Source organism: Ambystoma mexicanum, chromosome 8 (genome assembly GCF_040938575.1).
Source record: "Ambystoma mexicanum isolate Mex_15411 chromosome 8, UKY_AmexF1_1, whole genome shotgun sequence".
Classification (NCBI taxonomy): domain Eukaryota; kingdom Metazoa; phylum Chordata; class Amphibia; order Caudata; family Ambystomatidae; genus Ambystoma; species Ambystoma mexicanum.
In genome coordinates this window covers 1,425,585,150-1,425,602,835 of record NC_090929.1, presented here as the reverse complement: position 1 = coordinate 1,425,602,835, position 17,686 = coordinate 1,425,585,150, and the positions used below count along the sequence as shown (strand labels likewise).

At 44.2% G+C, this 17,686-nt stretch overlaps 1 protein-coding gene across 2 annotated transcripts in view; it reads left to right on the top strand.

Moving 5' to 3' along the window:
- Nucleotides 1–17,686, top strand: part of ANKRD2 (ankyrin repeat domain 2) — a 473,877-nt gene that overhangs the window by 373,420 nt on the left and 82,771 nt on the right. For both annotated transcript variants that reach the window (XM_069611571.1, XM_069611570.1), the window contains 4 exons: nt 10,129–10,290; nt 10,626–10,733; nt 12,960–13,058; nt 15,594–15,692. In XM_069611571.1, the coding sequence (XP_069467672.1) occupies nt 10,129–10,290; nt 10,626–10,733; nt 12,960–13,058; nt 15,594–15,692 (468 nt within the window). The remainder of the gene's footprint in view (nt 1–10,128; nt 10,291–10,625; nt 10,734–12,959; nt 13,059–15,593; nt 15,693–17,686) is intronic.

The window sequence follows — 17,686 nt, the reverse complement described above, 5'->3', positions numbered from 1 at the left end:
GCCGGCTCTTTAGAAAGGGGCTGCTAGCTGGTGTAATGGACACTAAAAAGTGACCTTCAAGGATTAGAAATGTAGGTCACATGTATGGATGGGTTCATAAAGCACCGCCATGAGGGCAGACAAGACCGTGTTTAAGGTCCAAGATGGCAGCGGATTGAGAGTTGGAGGAATAGTGCGCAGTAAGTCCTTTAGAAAAATGTTGACGGCTGGGTCAGTGATTAGTGAGCCCTGATGCAGGCTCATGGTATATGCTGAGATGGTCGAGAGATGCACTTTAATGGATGATTGAGAAAGTCTGCTCTTTGCCAAATGTAACAAGTAGGTTAACACTTGTTCTACAGATACTGTTAGTGGTTCTATTTGCGATGACACACACCATGAGGTGCAGCAGGTCCACTTTTTGCTGTAAGTCAAACGGGTTGACTGCACCCTGGAAGTTCTAATAATGTTCAAACATTCTGTAGAGAGTGTTAAGACTTGCCAATTTTCGCTGTTCGGGAACCAGGCCCTGAGTGACAGACTCAGTGGGTTGTGATGGAGAACTTTGCCCTTCTCCTGTGTTAACAGGTGCTGATGCGGCCCGAGGCAAATGGACGCCTACTGAGACAGGCATAGGAGGGTTAGATACCAAACTTGGCGTGCCCATGCCAGTGCTATGAGAATCATTTGGCATGGTAGTACCTTCATCCTCTGCACAATTCGTGCTAGCAATGGTGTCAGGGGGGAATCCGTAGAGGAACCACCTCGTCCAGGTTAGGGAAAATGCATCCCTCATTGACTGCGTTTCTGGGTCCTAGAGGCAAAGAGAGGGCATTTTGCGTTGCTGCAATTGGCAAATAGATCGATTTCCGGGTGGCTGTCATGATGACGACCCCCGGGCATCCGGACCAAGTCCATCAGCCCCGGGAGCAGGCATCAGATACTCATTAAAACCCCAACAGCCCCGGCTGGGGGCTGTTTGGATTCAGTCCTGGCGCCTTAGGCGCCAGGCTCATCATAGAAATCAGTCCTGGCGCCATAGGCGCCAGGCTCATAGACTTTACTTACCTTATGCAGACCATGCTGCAAATGAGTCCAAGCCAACGTGAGGCCTGGATGGGACTATTTTATTACAGGGACTATTTTTCACTCGGGTGTGGTTCTGGGGAACTTCTTACCTGCGACTACTTTGCAGGCTATTTAAACCACGCCCGAACAACAGCCCATGCTTTGCATTATTCTGCATCCAGCAGCGTGACGCTCACCGTGTCTGCAAGTCAGCATCCAGTCTTCTGCCACGCACGCCTCGAATCCGGAGCTCCTAGACAAAAGGCAAAGAAAGGAGAAGAGGTTAGATCACAGACATTATTTGATTCCTTACCTGATTCCGGACCCAGCACATCTCCGAGCCTGGAAAGGACATTATTTCAGCATGCGTTGCTTCGGCAGCAGCAGCGCCGCGTTATACTCACCAGTCCACTGCATCTTTCGACCCAGCGCTGCCTCCATCATTTTCTTCGTCGAAACCCAGCACCTGGGGGGAAAACAAAAGGAATAACAAGGTGAGCCGAGAAAACCAACAAGGACAATCTCTTTGCCACCATAGGCTTACCTGCTTTACCACCGGAGGTATTATTCTTTAATTCGCTGCATCTTCCTATGCCGCACCTATAAAGGGAGAGAAAACAGCAAGTTAAACTCATGCAACTTTTACCGGACAGTGTTTGGTAATACAGACTCTTACCTGAACGCCATCAGCTGCCTCCAGGCAAAATTCTTTTGGACCCAGCTGCAACCTAACGAGGGAATGGAACAAGAGTGAACATCGGACATATTGAACTCTTTGAACTTTATAGACACTGGAGTCAATATTCCTCCGGAACTCCTCCAGTACCTTCAACCCAGTGAAGTAACTGGTATCTACGCGCCCCTGCATGCCATGCAGGATGGAGAGCTCATCATTTAAAAACATAAGGTGAGGTTACCAAAAGGGAATATCGGAGGTGATTAGTGAGGAGAACGAGAACTGTTGGGGGGCCATCACTAAAGTCCACTGGTGGCTAAATCCCTGTCTCCACTTGCAGGAGAATACCTCTACAGTCCAGACTGTCATCTCTTCACTACGCATCACATTGGTGGAGACCGCAGCTGTCTGGGTCAGATCGACGACCCTGTGGGAACCAGGTGAGCGTAACCATGGCCCCATCGTTGGAAGAACTGATTTACTTCCTTGTCATCCAACTTCCGTTCGTGGGACAATGAGAAGTCTCTCTTTAGGTTGTCCGCTAGGACATTGTCTTTCCCCGGTAGGTGTTCCTCCCTTATCTGGACTTTGTGATGGAGGGCCAAGGTCCACAGCTTCTGCGCATCCGCCGAGAGAATTGTCAACCTTGTGCCTTCCTGCTTGGTGGTATAATGCATGGAGGTCGTATTGTCTGTTTGTACTATGACCACCTGGCCCGCTAATACTGGGTGGAACGAATTCACCACCCAGCTGATTGCCCTGAGCTCCAGAGCATTGATGTGGAGCTGAGAATCTTGCTGAGAATCTTGGGATGACCATGTGTGTCTTCCTGAAGTCCTCACAGATGTGCCTTCCAGCCTGAGAGGGATGCACCTGTTCTGAGGAGAAGTGTTCAGGTGGGAGCCTGAAATGGCATAACTTGTGTTAGGTTTGGATTCATTCCCTACCAATGTAGCACCTTGTGAAACGGTGGTAACAGAAGAACAATGTCTTCCCATGATCTGTAGGCCTGTGGCCATTGGTGGTCCAGCGCTTCCTGGATTGGCCTCATTCACAACCTGCAGTTGGGAATGAGGTATATACAGGAGGGCATCATGCCCAGGAGGGATTTGCACCGACATACTGTGGTGGTGGTATTGTCGAGAAATCACGAGACTAGCATTAATGTTGCTGATATCCCTTCCACCAATGATATCCTTTCTGCCAATGCACCCTGGGGATGCGAGTATTAAATTACGCCCTGAGGAAGAGAGTGGTTTGAGCTGATACACGGATAGACTTGGCCTTGTTGATGGAGAAGCCTAGAGTTTTCAGCATGGTATATGTTCTTTCGACTGCTGCTGTTGGAAGACTCTGCAAACCTGCCTTTATTAGCCAGTCGTCTAGATATGAGAACACCTCCAACCCTGTGTGCCTGAGGTTTGCCGCCACTGGTGCGAGCCATTTTTATAAAAAACATTGGGGCTGACTTAAAGCCAATATGGAGGATGCAGAACTGAAAGTGAGCATTCTCCACTGAGAACCTGAGGTACTGCCTGTGTGCTGGGTGGATGGAAACATGGGAGTACGCATCTTTCAAGTCCAAGGACACCAGTAAGTCGTTCTTGTTTAGCCATGGGAGCACATTTTTAAGGGAAGTCATCTTGAATTTGATGCACCTGTTGAGCTTGTTTAGGGCCATTAGGTCTAATATTGGGTGTCACTGACAAATCTTTTTCTCGATGAGAAAGAATCGAGAATAGAAACCTTTTCCTTCATGGCTTTGTGGCATAGGTTCTATGGCTACTATTTGCAGCCTACTTCCATCTGTAGATGTTTCAGCAAATGGACCCTTCAGGCTTGTGGTGGCAGAGAAGGAGGGTGGCCTATTAACTTGATAGTGTGTCCATTCCGGGCCACTTGTAACACCCACTTGTCTGACAATATATTTTGCCAATGGTGTAAGTGTTGGATTATTCACCCTCCCACTGGGGGGCAACGTGGGGGGCATGCACGTGGGTTGTCAATTTTATTTAGATAGGGCCTTCGGTTAGCTTGCCCCACGCCTGCCTCTTTGCATGGAGCATCTAGTTGAAGATTGTTGGTATCGGTTGCCTGCCTGGTATGAGCTGACGAAAGATCTTTTTGTTACTGTACAATGACCTGTTGTATCCCCTATACCTGGCGGTGGAGCCGCGAAAGGCACGAAAGGGGAGGCATTCCTTGTCCTTGTTCTTAAACAAGTTTATCGCTCTAGCCGTATCCGTGTCTGCCCTTAAAAAAGCCATCAATTGTTTTAACCAAAAAGATCTGCCCATCAAAGGGAATGTCCAGAATTTGGGCCTGCACTTGAGGCCTGAAATTGATTGTCTTCATCCAGACTTGTCTTCTAAGTACTGTGTCATGAGCCATTTTTCTAAAATCCATTTCGACCACGTCAACGGCCGCGTCCATCATGTGATCAGAAGTGGCTTTACCATCAGCTACGATAATTTTTGCTTCATCCTGGAGTTCCTCTGGCAAATGTTTGGTTAGTCTGGGCATTCTTAGCCAGAGCTATCTGTCAAGCCTTGCCGTCATTGACAATGCATCAGCTGCATTCATTGTAAGAGAGGCTAGAGACGACACCTTCCTGGCCATGGCTTCCAATTTGCGACCTTCTTTATCTGGAGCTTCTTTTAATGATGAAGAAGGCCTTGCCAACTTTTTTTCCTGCTGTGCCTGTAATCACAGAATCCTGCTTTGGGTGTCCCCTTAGGCAAAGTGGAGCTGTGTCCGGCGCTTTGTATTTTTTCTCTGGCCATGAGACTAAGGCAGGAGTAGACTATGGATTTGATCAAATCTTTTCACCCGCTTCCCAAATTGTGTCCGAAACCAGGATAGTTGTGATTGTTCTACTGCGTTTAGCTCTGTGCTAATAGAGCAGCAACTTCTTTTTTCTCAGGCCATTTGGAGATGGAATAAGTCTGCCACTTTAGCTAGTAATGTTGGGAATAACACTAAATCATTCCGTGGTGAAGTAACGCCTGGTGAGTCTCGTCTCTGCTGTTTTTCTATCACATAGTTGTCTTATTCACTATGTTGATCTGGTGCATCTGTAGGACACTGCCCTTCCTCAGGTTCATCGTCTGCATCAGAGAAATCCCTGTATGGGTCATCTTGTTGCATATGTGTCATTCTGCCAATCGGATACTGACACTGTGGATGGTGCATCTCTGTTCCGATACCTTGGAGGCGATGGCCTTCTTAGCGGAGGCAATCTTCTTGGTGATGCACTGCATGACAAGGACCTATCACTGGATCTGGCTTGTAGCAAAGGGGACAGTTTACATTTCTGGGACTTTCTGGGTGGTGGAGATCCCTGAGACGAAGCATGTGAGGGCGTCATGTGCTGATGCTGAGGTGATGCTCCTCATTGTGATGATTTGTCACCCACTCTTATTGGGGATGCAGTTATGTGCCTTCTTTCCCCTGCTGTAGAAGTAGAAGGCCCTAAGAGCTGAGCTTTTTGACGTCTGTTGAATTCCTCTATAATCCTCTGCATGGATTGCATAAGCATTGGATCAAATGGGTCCAAACCGTCCACTGTGGTAGGCTACCACTGTGGGCTGTTTTCCTTTGGTGGATGTTTGGGTTCTTCACCCATTTCCTTAACTTTAGAAAACTCCTCCTGAAGTATCACATCTGGAAGTTCTGCCATCTCCTTGATAGGTGACAGGTTAACTGTAGGAATTGCCAGCATTTCCTCATGTCTTCCTGCTGTGGACGGAGCTACCTTCAGCTGGATTTTAGATTTATTTTTGTTTCACTCCATAGAGGTTGATTTTCCTGTTGACAGGGTGTTTGATGATAGTTTCTCAGCATCCCTCTTGGTGGAGGGTTCCTCCATCAACGAGATATTGGTTGATGGTTTTGGCACCGACAGCTTAGTGGACGAACCGTGATTTTCTGTCGCTGTCGACAAGGACTCTTTTGTCGTCAAAGAAGATTTGGAAGACGAGGACTTGCCCGTCGATGAGAAGATCTTAATTTCCGCTGTGGATGGATGGCCCTCCATCGACAGCTTTGGCATCGATGACCTACTGTCATTCCTGTGCGTACGGTCGTTTGTGGACAGAGCACCGCTCATGTGTGGATTACCCGTCAACGGTGGGCCCATGGACGAACTTTCCCTAGATGAAGTTTTGGAGGCAGGTCCCTTACCTTTAGAAGAAGTTCTCTCTTCATGGTGATGGCTCTTTAAGCTTTTAGTGGCTGCGGATGGCGTAAGGGAGCTTTTGTCACCCTTTTACTTGCTTTTAAGTGGTGGAGAGCCTCTCCTTTCTACTAAGAAGCTCTTCTTTTGAAAGCTTGCTTCTCAGTACTTCTATGAGGTTAGGCAGGGGCTGTCTTTGCAGACTCCTCATCTGATGACTGACATTTGGTTTCCAGATGTAACACTAGTCTCCTATGTCTGTCCTGTAAGGTTTTGTTAGAAAAGGTCTTGCAGATATCACACTTTTGGATGTCATGAGGGTACAAACAATAAATGCACTGTTCATCTGGATCCTTTATGTAAACCACCTTCTTTTTGCACCAGCTGCAGTCATTGAACAGGGAGAGCGAGCCTCTTGGCAGGTCCTTCCACCTCTGCCATGCCTCTGATGTTCTTTCACTTGATGAAAATGGCAGAGGAGGTGAATTTCCTGAGCCCAGGAAAACACCAGGGGTAATACTGGATCTCAGAGTATTAATGTAATGAAAATGGGAAGAATAAAGTGAAAAACGATGAAAGCTCAGAGTGCTAAAGAGGATTCCCCATGTCTGGTATACTGCAGTGAAACATCTGAAGATGGCTGCCTGGGGTGGAGCTTAAACCCTGCCACGTCATTGATTAGGGTCATAAAGGACCAATGTGAGGTGGAGGTACTACACTAGTGAGTGCCTTTCAGGCACAATGGACACTCTTTGTTGCTTTTTTCCTATTGGGAAAGAATTATATATATTATAAATTACAGAGGATTCCCAGTGTGACGATGGGGAATATTCAAGTATGTGAATCTATGAAAGATCCAATGCTGGAGAAGCTAGTTTTCTCTTTCTCTTTCCATTCCACCCCTTTTGGTTTTCCATTCCTTTACTTTACTCAGATACTTGTTTTTTTCACTATGCAGATTCTACCCTGATGAAGAACCTGTTTGGTCCGAAATGCATTGTCCGAACGCTGTCTACCTAGACGTTCATTAAAAGCCTTCAGCCACCATTTTGTATTAGGATTTGCTATTTACTTTTTTTTTTTAATAAGCTTGGATGGTTGTAGTGTTTCACTACTAGGGCACAACCATTGCATCCATTAAGTCTGTTTGTTCATACATCTATAGCAATCCATGTGCTCTGCACCAAATCATAATATTGTACTTTTAGATTTTCACTGAACTATGTTGCAGTGTCCACTCCTCCCCCAATCGCTTGATAGTAGACCTGTCTGCTTGCAGGACTTTGTGCAAGAGTAATTCTTGTGGTACGGACTTCAGACATCCAGCAGGTAGCCATAGTGAAGAAGATGGTTTGGGACAACCATAAGACCCCGCCACCACAGGAAGGAAGGTGGTGCAACCTCCCAAAGCTGGATAAACTCAGACATTGCCTCCAGGGTCCTGAATTCCAAACTACCTGCCTTGCATTGAGGAGAAGACCATCCTGATAGTTAACATTATTTTCTTAATTGATTCTCCTATAAAGATCCCATTTTCACTTTACTGTTGGCCCATAATTGTTTACAGTTCCCTAAACTATATATTGTGGGGTTGGGTGTGCATCTAACCTTCACATATCTCACCCACTCATCCCACTAATGCCTAACATCAGAAGAAGAAAGACAACACACTGGGCATAATTACGACCCTGCAGGTCCGGAAACAACGGTGGCGGTAAATCCACCACCACTGTTGTTTCCAGACCAGCTGATTCCGAGTCCTGCAGGCGGAAGGTGTCACTCCCGCCAGGTCTAACTTGGCGGAAGTAACACCACCCGCCTGCAGGCGGACATGGAAACACCAGCTCTGTCATAGACGGAACCAGTGTTTCCATGGTCCCCATCCCCATGGAGACCTATCAGACTCCATGGCAATGGGGATTTACAGGATTCCACCTCCAGAATTACTGGGTCACCAGGGTTGTAATGCCCCGGTGATTACGGCAATCACAGAGGCGGAATGTTATTACGGGTCCGACGGCAGCCTGCCAGTTTTTCCAGCACGGCTACCGCCGGACTCGTAATGAGGCCCACTGTATTATTGCTCATTGTTTGTATTGAATTCAAATAACAGTCTGTGACAATAGAAATAAGCATACACCATTGCTCATTACGTTGTATCTCTTATTAGTACCCGGCAAGGGAATATCAGATTGTAACATGCAATCTGATTGATCCTCGCCGGGGCTTTACCCGACTGGAAATCCTTTTCCTAACGTTCCTTTCCTTTGTCCCCAGCGGAGGGGTGTGGAAGGCCCTGAGCCAATGAGAAGGCTCGGAACTGGGTAATCCCCGCTCCGAGCCACCACACGGCTGGAGGCTGCCATCTTCTCCTGCCAGGGATTGTGCTAAGTGTTTTCCCCCAAGAACCCCAATACAAACAATCCCCTCCTCACCCTCCCAACCCCACTTACCTTCTTTTTGGTCCATTTCAGGAGCGGACACGCTGGGAACACTTCTGTCCCCAGCGTGTTTGCTGCCGATCCGCAACAGGCCATCATGAAAAGGAAGAAGGGACTACACATAGTCCCTTCTCTCCTTTCCATGGCCCTTTTCTTTGTTTGCATTGTTCCTATTTTTTGAATGGCCGCCATGGAAAGGGAGAAGTCTTGCGGGCCGGGGTACTTCGCCCGGGTCTCTGACTATGGACCCAGCGGCATTACCTGAAGTTATAATGCCCCCCCTGCTCGCGGCTTATTGCTTAATTAAACTGAAGAATGGAGGGGATCGAGAATGGATTTTGAAGTAGTGTAAATGTTATTGGATACATACATTGGAAAATAAAGTGCCTAAAGGTTAGAATGATTACTTTGAACTAGCATGTTTTTATAATGTATGCATGAAATTAGAAGCAAAACAGAACATTACATTGGACAGAAAAGGATGTTCATCTTTCAGTTCATGAACCAATAGAGAGAATGATCTAAAAATAGGACCCTGGTTGGGAAAGATTTTAAATTGGATATGCCATTGTGCACTATTTTGAATAAAGGTTGCAAAGGGCTAAGAAAGTTGATTTCAGTTTGAAATGTTATTACAGTTGCATGGACTATGAGTGACAATCAGTATATCAACTCAAATTTCTGAGTGCTGGAATTGGGGTGTGAATTGACGCCCCTTGACTAATGGATAGTTAGTTGTATATGATTACCTGGCACACATAATTTGTAAAGTAAATTAAAGTGAAACAAAGATTAAGGGTAGAAGAAATGTGTATGAATACTTTGTGAATCATCATGCATGCAATTTGTGTGTGACCGAAGGTGTAAATTGCACTTAGCTTACTTTGCATCTGTAAACAGACTTCTTTCTTTCACTGGCATGCACATGCAAAGTTGTTGGAGAACCAGAGAAATCCCAAGCTGCACCTCTCGTTGGTGGAGTCTTCCACAAGCTGCTCTTAAGAACATCACTTTACTTACAAAACATGCTCCTGCGTAGCTTCAATAAATACTTATCTAGCTGTTAAACTTTGTCCCGTTCCCTACGTATGTGCTTCTTGGCAAATTCTTCTTTGCTTTACACAGTTCTATACACTAACATGCCAAAGTTTCTTGACTGAATATTTAATCACTGTAAGTTTTTGGTTCTGCACTATATGTATTTCAATGTAATATTGTTCTAATGTTTGTGAATAAAGTATATTAACAAGGATGCAATCCAGCATGAATAGAAGAATTCTAAAGCAGATAAAGAAGTGTAATCATTCAATTGAATGAACACATCCTGCTGATAGTGAAGGTACACATGATAACTATCCTCTACCAAATTGGAATAACCAAGTGTTAAAGACAGATTTGCCCATTTTGTCCCTGATTCACAAAGATTTTGACAGGATCAAATCAGGAGATCCCTGTGAACATTTGTGATTTGCATCTGTTCCATTATACCTCATTAACAAATCATAAAGACTGGAGCATATCTGGATATAATTCACAAAGATTTGCTTCAGTTTTATCTTTGCGAATCGTGTATTAGGCAACAAATGAAAATTGGAGATGCTTGTGGGCATCTCTTGATTTGGTGCAGCACAACATTTGTGAAGCAGATTTGTTCCACCAAATGAAAGAGCTTATAGAATTGCACACGTTGAACATGCAAGTCTGACCTTCTACTGATAGTCTCTTACACTACAGAATTACACACTGCATAAAGTTATGTCCTTGCTTATGGGCTGTTTGTAACCCTACAGGCAGCAGAGAGGGTAAGGAAGACCTCCTTGGACTTGCGAAGGGAAATTGTTGATGTTGGGGGCATTGAAAACCTCATGGAGCTGAGGAAGCAGAGAAAGGAGAAGAAGAAAAGGAGGTCCAGGGTCTCTACCGTGGAGATCCCACAAGAAATGGAGGAATTTGTAAGTGCTTTTTTTAACTTCAACTCTATAAAAATTGGTTGAATGCCTTTGTTTGGTAAAACTGTCCAGTGCCTACGAGGTAGATGGCAAGCTTCAGGTGCAGGCATAGATTTTGCCTGGACTTGAATTGCTCTCCCACAGCAAGGACCACAGGAGGATTGGGCACAGAATACCCTCATGTCTTTAGCTTAATAAATTCCTGCAGTGGCCAAAATAAGAAGTGATCTTAGGTTGAATGGAGTAATTAATATTTCATGCACTGCAGCTTTCCATCGATCTTTGTACTAAACACAATGTTAACCCTGATCTCTAGTTTTGTTGTGGTTTCTTCCCAGACTGGTCCAGTGCAACCTGAAGAATTCCTTCAAGCTGCTGTACAAGGCAAGATAAAGATCATTGAAAGATTCCTAGAGGATGGGGGATCTCCAGACACATGTGATGAGGTACATTGAGAAAGGAAATATGTTGCGCAATTTGAGATCATTCACACTTGCATTATCCCCCTTTGAGTAATTCTATTTCATGGAATTCCATACATCGTATACACTTAAAATAGGCATTTAAAGTTATTTGTGTATCTGTGAATAATTGTGCCTAACTCAAGGTGGATATATTCCGAGACAGAGCTTGATTTCCTGCTAAGATGCAAAGCTAAACCATGTTTTCATGTTTTACCAGAGCAATTATTTGTGGAAAGACCAAGGAATGTGGATCATGACACGCTCAGATGTTTAGTTATGGTGTATTGCCAACTGTTGCTACTGAATTCTACAGGGGCTGATTATATCACCTGGACTATCTACTGCATTTTAGTCACTATGCTGCAACTGCATCGTGTGTGTCTCCGCATGCATGGCGTGTGTCTCCTCCTGCATGGCATCACGTGGAATAGTCCTTTGTTTGACACCATGTGAAGATTCCATAAAGCATGCATTGTGTGAAATGCGAGGGAGAGCAGGGGCGTTAGCTCCTTTGCTGCATAAAAGAGCGGGAGCAGGATACAGTGTCGCTGGTTGCACACTGTCTGTTTCCTCAAAATCTGTGGCGATTGTCATGCCTAGTTTGCTTCCCAGGCTTTCCTGTCTGAGGCAGTAGGAAGGCAAAGCAGCAGCCAGTGCAGGGGAACCTGCTTCCATGAATGGCACCCATCCAGTCTCTAGTAGGCTGGGGCGGGAATCTCAATTAGTTTTGTTGCATCAGCAAACAGGATGAATCGATTGCTAAATATGAAAACCTGGATACCTTTTACAAGCAAATGATAAAGCATTACTGTTAAAAATAAATTACCACTGAAATTTGCATTATTTTCAAAAATGTTCAGAATATGCCTTTCACAGTGTGTCTATCCTTATGTTTCTTAGATATTGTGAATGTACACCCTTTCAACTCATGTCCAACTGCTAATTCCCAATAACTGCCATTTGTCCCAGTGCCTGTATAAACCTTGCCTTCCCTATCCATGCCCCTTGCCTCAGTGGACCTCCTTTCATTGATTCTCGACCCTTTTCTGAGTCCCTCCCTCAACATGCAAGCTACACCCTCCTTGCCTCAGCCACACCTGGCCTCTGCTTTCTTTGGACATTGTCCCAGTCTGGTTGTTTTCCTTTTGCCCACTCCCCCCCTGTCTTATCTGCCCAGGTTTACTTGCATCTCCTATGCCTCGCCCTTGATGAACTGGAACCAGGAACCACTGTTGTGCTGGGATGAGCACAGCCCGAAGCTGGGCGAGACCTTTGAGAAGATCCAGACAAGTCATGCAAGCATGGAGGAGCTCCACTGAGGCATCTCTTCTCACTCTCATCCCAGCTTCCTCCCTGTCCTGCGCCCTGCAAATGCTAAGGCTTAATTACAACATTATATGGCACCAAATGTTGTATTGACACTAAAAAAACAAAGCAACATTACAGTACACCCCAAAGGACCTGTAGTAGGACAACCACTTGAAAAGGAATGCTAACCTATAGATGTGAAATGCTGAGTTGCCTTTTAGTGCCACCACTGGAAGAGAAACACAGAGACACAACAGTACATATGAATTGAAGCTCTGAGTCAACTCATCTGTGGTGATGCAAGTAGAACAAGGCCGGCAATTAAGGTGGGGGCGGGGCTGGCTTCCAGAGACAAACATTATTAGAACCAAATTTAATTCTCTAACAGGGATGAAAACGCTATGCATAGCTTTCTAGAATGGTGGTTAAAAGAGGGGAACACTTGGAGGATTTCCTGGATGTGTTGCTGTGACCAGTGATATCTTTGCTGAAGGCATTCCAGCAGACTGGTGACATGCAGGTATTTCTTTCCGGTAGTGGGAAAGGTGGGTAGCTTTTGGCTCTTGCCCTCATACCACCCGGGATCCTATTGTAGTTGAGGCTCTTGGTTGCAACCTCATCCGACAAGTTCATGCCCCGGCTGCCAGTGGTACCGTCAGAGAAGAAGATGAGCAGGCAGGAGGCAGAAATGTTTTTCTGTCTGGCATATTGGTGGGAGTCTAACCCGAGATCTGAAGCTATGTCTTGCCTAAGCATTTTTATGTGAATATAGTGCAACAATGTAAATTTGCAGGACGATGTAGATGTTTTAATGACACCTTTCCCTGCCCTTACCAGTGCTTGTAAGTGTAAGAATCAGTAACACTTGTTGTTTGTCTTTCTGTCTTCCATCTTGCTCAGTTTAGGAGAACGGCTCTCCACAGAGCATCTCTTGAGGGTCACATAGATATTCTGCAGAAACTACTAGACTACAAACCTTCAGTAAACTTCAGAGACCGGGTAAGCAATGAACCATATTCCCTGATGCTCCAGGTGCCTACACCTGAATCTCTGTGAGCTATTACAAAATGTAACATCTAGATTTCAGAAATGCTGTTCACATGCATGTACATTAATAGTCCACAACACACTCAGACACGATTGGGAGTTAGGACATCAGACCTGGACTCGGCTGGTAGGAGAGAAGATAGTAGTGTCTGTCACAACATTGATGCACGCTTAAAACATTAAGGGATCCGCATTGGAGGCATTTATGCAGCTTTCCAACCAGCATCTGCCCAGTAAGGTTAATGTCAGACATTAATCAGTTGACATACAAATCCCTTCTTCTTAAAGTGAACGGAACAAGTGTCTTCGTTTAATGTGGCAGTAGGCAATATGTGGCTCTCCAGATGTTTTGTCCTACATCTCTCATCAGCCATAAATACTGAAGTCAATGGTGAGTGGTCAAGGGAGTCAAAGGACAAATCATCTGGCTTGGTGCAGATAGCTTATCCCCAATTTCAAGCTATTGCAGAGAGTTTGAACAGGTGCAATTGAGGTTGCAGAATAAATGGGATTCCTTAAATAGAAAGGTCCTTGGAGACGAACAAGAGCTGCTTGTTCTAAACTCTTGTAGAGCAGATCTAATCACATGTAGGTTACTCACAAAGGAACAAAGATTTTAGAGCTGTACAGAAATGATTGATGGACAAATCGTTGGCCTTTGGTGCCGACAAAGCTTTGAAAGCATGGAACATGGGGCTGTTTTGAAGCACTAATACATTAAAGGTAGTGCTTTTAAATACTTTTCAATACTTGTTGGGGGAACTGTTGCCACTAAGTTTTCATCTAAGTACAGGTCCACACATATTATGAAACAGTGCTTTCTCTTGAACGTAACTGCAGTGGACATGAACATTAAACAACCACATACATAGTCAACCATTGACGTTCAAGCACAGCACATCCCACAGTATCATCTATGAAGAAGATATAGAACTTAATGCATACATTTCTATAGGTGTTTTATTTATCACTTCATGCCACCTTGTAGCCACTTCACAGAAAATGTCCCTGAGGTGTTGCAGAGAGTAGTGATGGTTCTCTGGTTGGTCTAGTCATGTTGTTAATGATTACATCACCGGGAGTTGGATGGAGCACAACCAGCTGAGTCGCCTTCAATTGGTGGGGTTTGTCGCGTCAATGGCTGGCTTAGCGTACCTGTCTGAAATGATAGTGGGCAAAGCCAATATTCAAAACCTGGCAGTTCTTAGGAATAGCTTAAGAGGTAGGCATTAAAAAACAGAATCATGTCTATGTGGGGCCCTCAGGGGAAGGGGCATTGGTGAAAATACTAAGGCTTGACTGAGAGAGCACAGCTATCTGCAGAGATGGTAGTGTTGTATGTTCTGTGCTTGAATCCCAATTATTGACTATGCATGTGGTAGTTGGATGTTCTGGTCCACAGCGCTTACATTCAATAGAATTCAGGTGGATGTACCACTGCCCTCACTCTTGCTACACACTAAGATATGCCTGTGAATACATCATTTTATAGAGGTTCTTGGACACTGGATTTACTGATCAAGTAGAGGCAATATGCCACGGAATCCAAATACCCTTACCCAGCACCAGAACATATGCGGTTGATTAAAATGTAACATTAATGTGATAAAGTCTATTCCGGTGTTCCCAAATGAGCGCTGAGCTCAATGTTGTATTAGATGTTTGAACTTTTGGTTTTGTTAATTATTTAGTGATCTCTCATTATTGGCTATTTTGATCTCCATTCAAATTCCATAATAGACAATACATTTTCTTTCTTTGATTCAAGAAAACTTTTTAATTTTTCAAAAATATCTTGGAATCGCTGCTTCCAAAAAGTCCCGGTTGACACGTGTTTCGGCACTAGGCCTTTCTCAAAACCGGACATACAATCAATTTAGCTTCATGGCGTGAACGCTAGGAGTATTCATACGAGGGAGACTATCTCTGATAGAAGAATGGCTATGGAGTTACCCTATACTAAAGATGTTAAGAAGAGTAACTGAAAGCTAATGAAGTATGCCATGAAGCTAAATTGATTGTGATAATGTATGTCTGGTTTTGAGAAAGACCTAGTGCAAAAACACGGATCAACCGGGACTTTTTGGAAGCAGTGATTCCAAGATATTTTCAAAAAATTTAAATTATTCTTGAATCAAAGCCAAGAAAATGTGTTGTCTATTATGGAACTTGAATGGAGATCAAAATAGCAAATAATGAGGGATCACTAAATAATTAACAAAACTAAAAGTTTAAACATCTAATACAACTTTGAGCTCAGCGCTCATTTAGGAACACCAGGATATACTTTATTTAATTATATGAAGGAAGGGGTACAACTTCACACTGTTCCCATCAGCGACGGCCTACTACAATACATTTCTGACCAACGGCACAGTGTCAAATTTTGTATATGGGCCTGTGTTCTAGTTTTAGATGCAAACGATACGCCAAAGGGAAGGATACATTGATAAATCAAAATAAATTAATTTTCCTTTCTTTAAACAGCTTGATTCAACTGCCATCCACTGGGCTAGTCGAGGAGGCAAACTGGAGGCAGTGAAAATTCTTCAGAATTGTGGAGCAGATATCAATATGAAAGATAAGGTAGGTAAAAAAAGGCATGGATTTAAGTACATGTTTTTTAATTGCCCCACCCTACCTATCTCACTCCCAATTTCCCCCTCGATCTGTACGATCAATCTCAGCTCACCTCCTCACACGGTGGCAAGGAGGTGAGCTGAGGATGATCAGCAAGGGCCCTCCCTCCCGTTTCCGCTCTTTTCCTCTCCATACCCCTTACTCTGGAATGCTCTTCTTCTCCCTCTCCACTCTACCCCCACTCTATATTTATTTAAATCCAATCTTCTAACTCTCCTCCCTTATGAAGAACCACTTGCATAGCATTCTACGCTACCACATCTCCCTATTCTCCTCTCCCTCTACCTCTCTACGGCAACCCGACGGCCTTTATCCTTAACCATTCATCCCAAAATGTAGCACTTCCTACACTATCCTTTTCCTATTTCATGCTCTACTGCCATCGATCCTGGTTTATGTTTCTACCTCCCCTGCATCATCTGGTCTCATTTCCTCATCCTCTCACTAATTGTTGAGGACAATGGCCCTCCACTCTGTAAATCAATGTTAAAATGTTCGTAAGCATTGTTGTGCCAAAAATGCATTGTTTTCCCTGTACTATTCATTAAATGAATAAATAAATAACTATTGTAGCACCGATACTGTATCATGTAAATAGTGAATTCATGTAATATTCAGACAAGCATCAAATAACAGCTGCTCATTGTAGCGACTCTTGTACTCATATTGGCATGGTCAAAAATGAACCTGCTGGTATTATCTCTGGTTTAGCTGGAAGATGCAGAGTATGAAATTGAAAGAATAATGCTGATGGAAGAATTGAGGGGGGTGGAGATTGAGGCTGCAACAATAAAGGAAATAGTGAAAGAGAAGAGAAGGGATAATCAAAGTAGGAAAAATCAGATTACATTTAAGTGCATTTCACATATGGAAAAGTGGGGAAAGTTGTAATAGTGTACTGAAGGAGGAAGTAGGGAGTGCACCTCGCCCATGAAGAACGATGACTTACTATTGACTAACACCTGGAGACAGACTATCCACAAAGAGATTCCCAGGAGTAAATCTTACATAATTCTGGAAAAAGAAGCTCACGTTAGAGATCAGCCACAATTACTCCTAATAACTTGTTTGCGTATCTGCCCCTTAGTCTTTAAAAGTTATAGAATGTCTATATGACCATTCAAGTGATAACACGGCACATTTCTGCTCAGCATTCAAGGGTTTAAAATCGGAAGCTCAGCTTCAGGCATTACCCCAATGAAACCTTACCTTTCATCAAAAACCCCCACCAACTTCCATACTTCAGCCTTATTCTTTCTGTAAGTACTAACATATAAACAAAGAAGGAGGAGTAACGGTGGGCGACCAGAAGTACAAAAATAATTTTGTTAAGTGACATGCACTTATTCCGGCATCCAGTCCTGCATACTTCAGATCACAGAAAGGTTTTTTCATAAATTAAAAAATCCATATTAGTGGAGACAGCTGTAAAGAATATTTGGTTATCAAAACCAAAAATGTACCTTCACAGGAACCGGCTGAACAGGGCTGCGAATCCAGAGTTTATAACAAATCTATAACATAGTGTTTAGAAACGCATGCAAAGTGGCTCATCTGGCTACTGTGACGAATCCTATGATCACGTCCCTTCTCGCCGAGGGGGAGACCCTTTCCATGAGGCCAGGGAGGTGAGGCCTCTACCTGATAGTCCCCTTGGGGGTCATACTCAACGGGTGGATCTCATGAAGAGGGAGTCCCTCTCTGGGATACATGGAGGACATCATGGGATAATGCTGCAAAGTACACCCCCACCCACCTTTCATCCCTCACCTTCCTTTCGTTCCTCTGATCCCATAAGTTCCCCCATGTATTTATGCTATAGCAATAGTACCACTAGTACTGGGACAAATAAGATTAGGGCTCACTTCAATGAACTATTCTCTCAATATACTGAGATGAGGAAGGTTAGGACTGACTCCACTGAACTGCCACCTCAATAT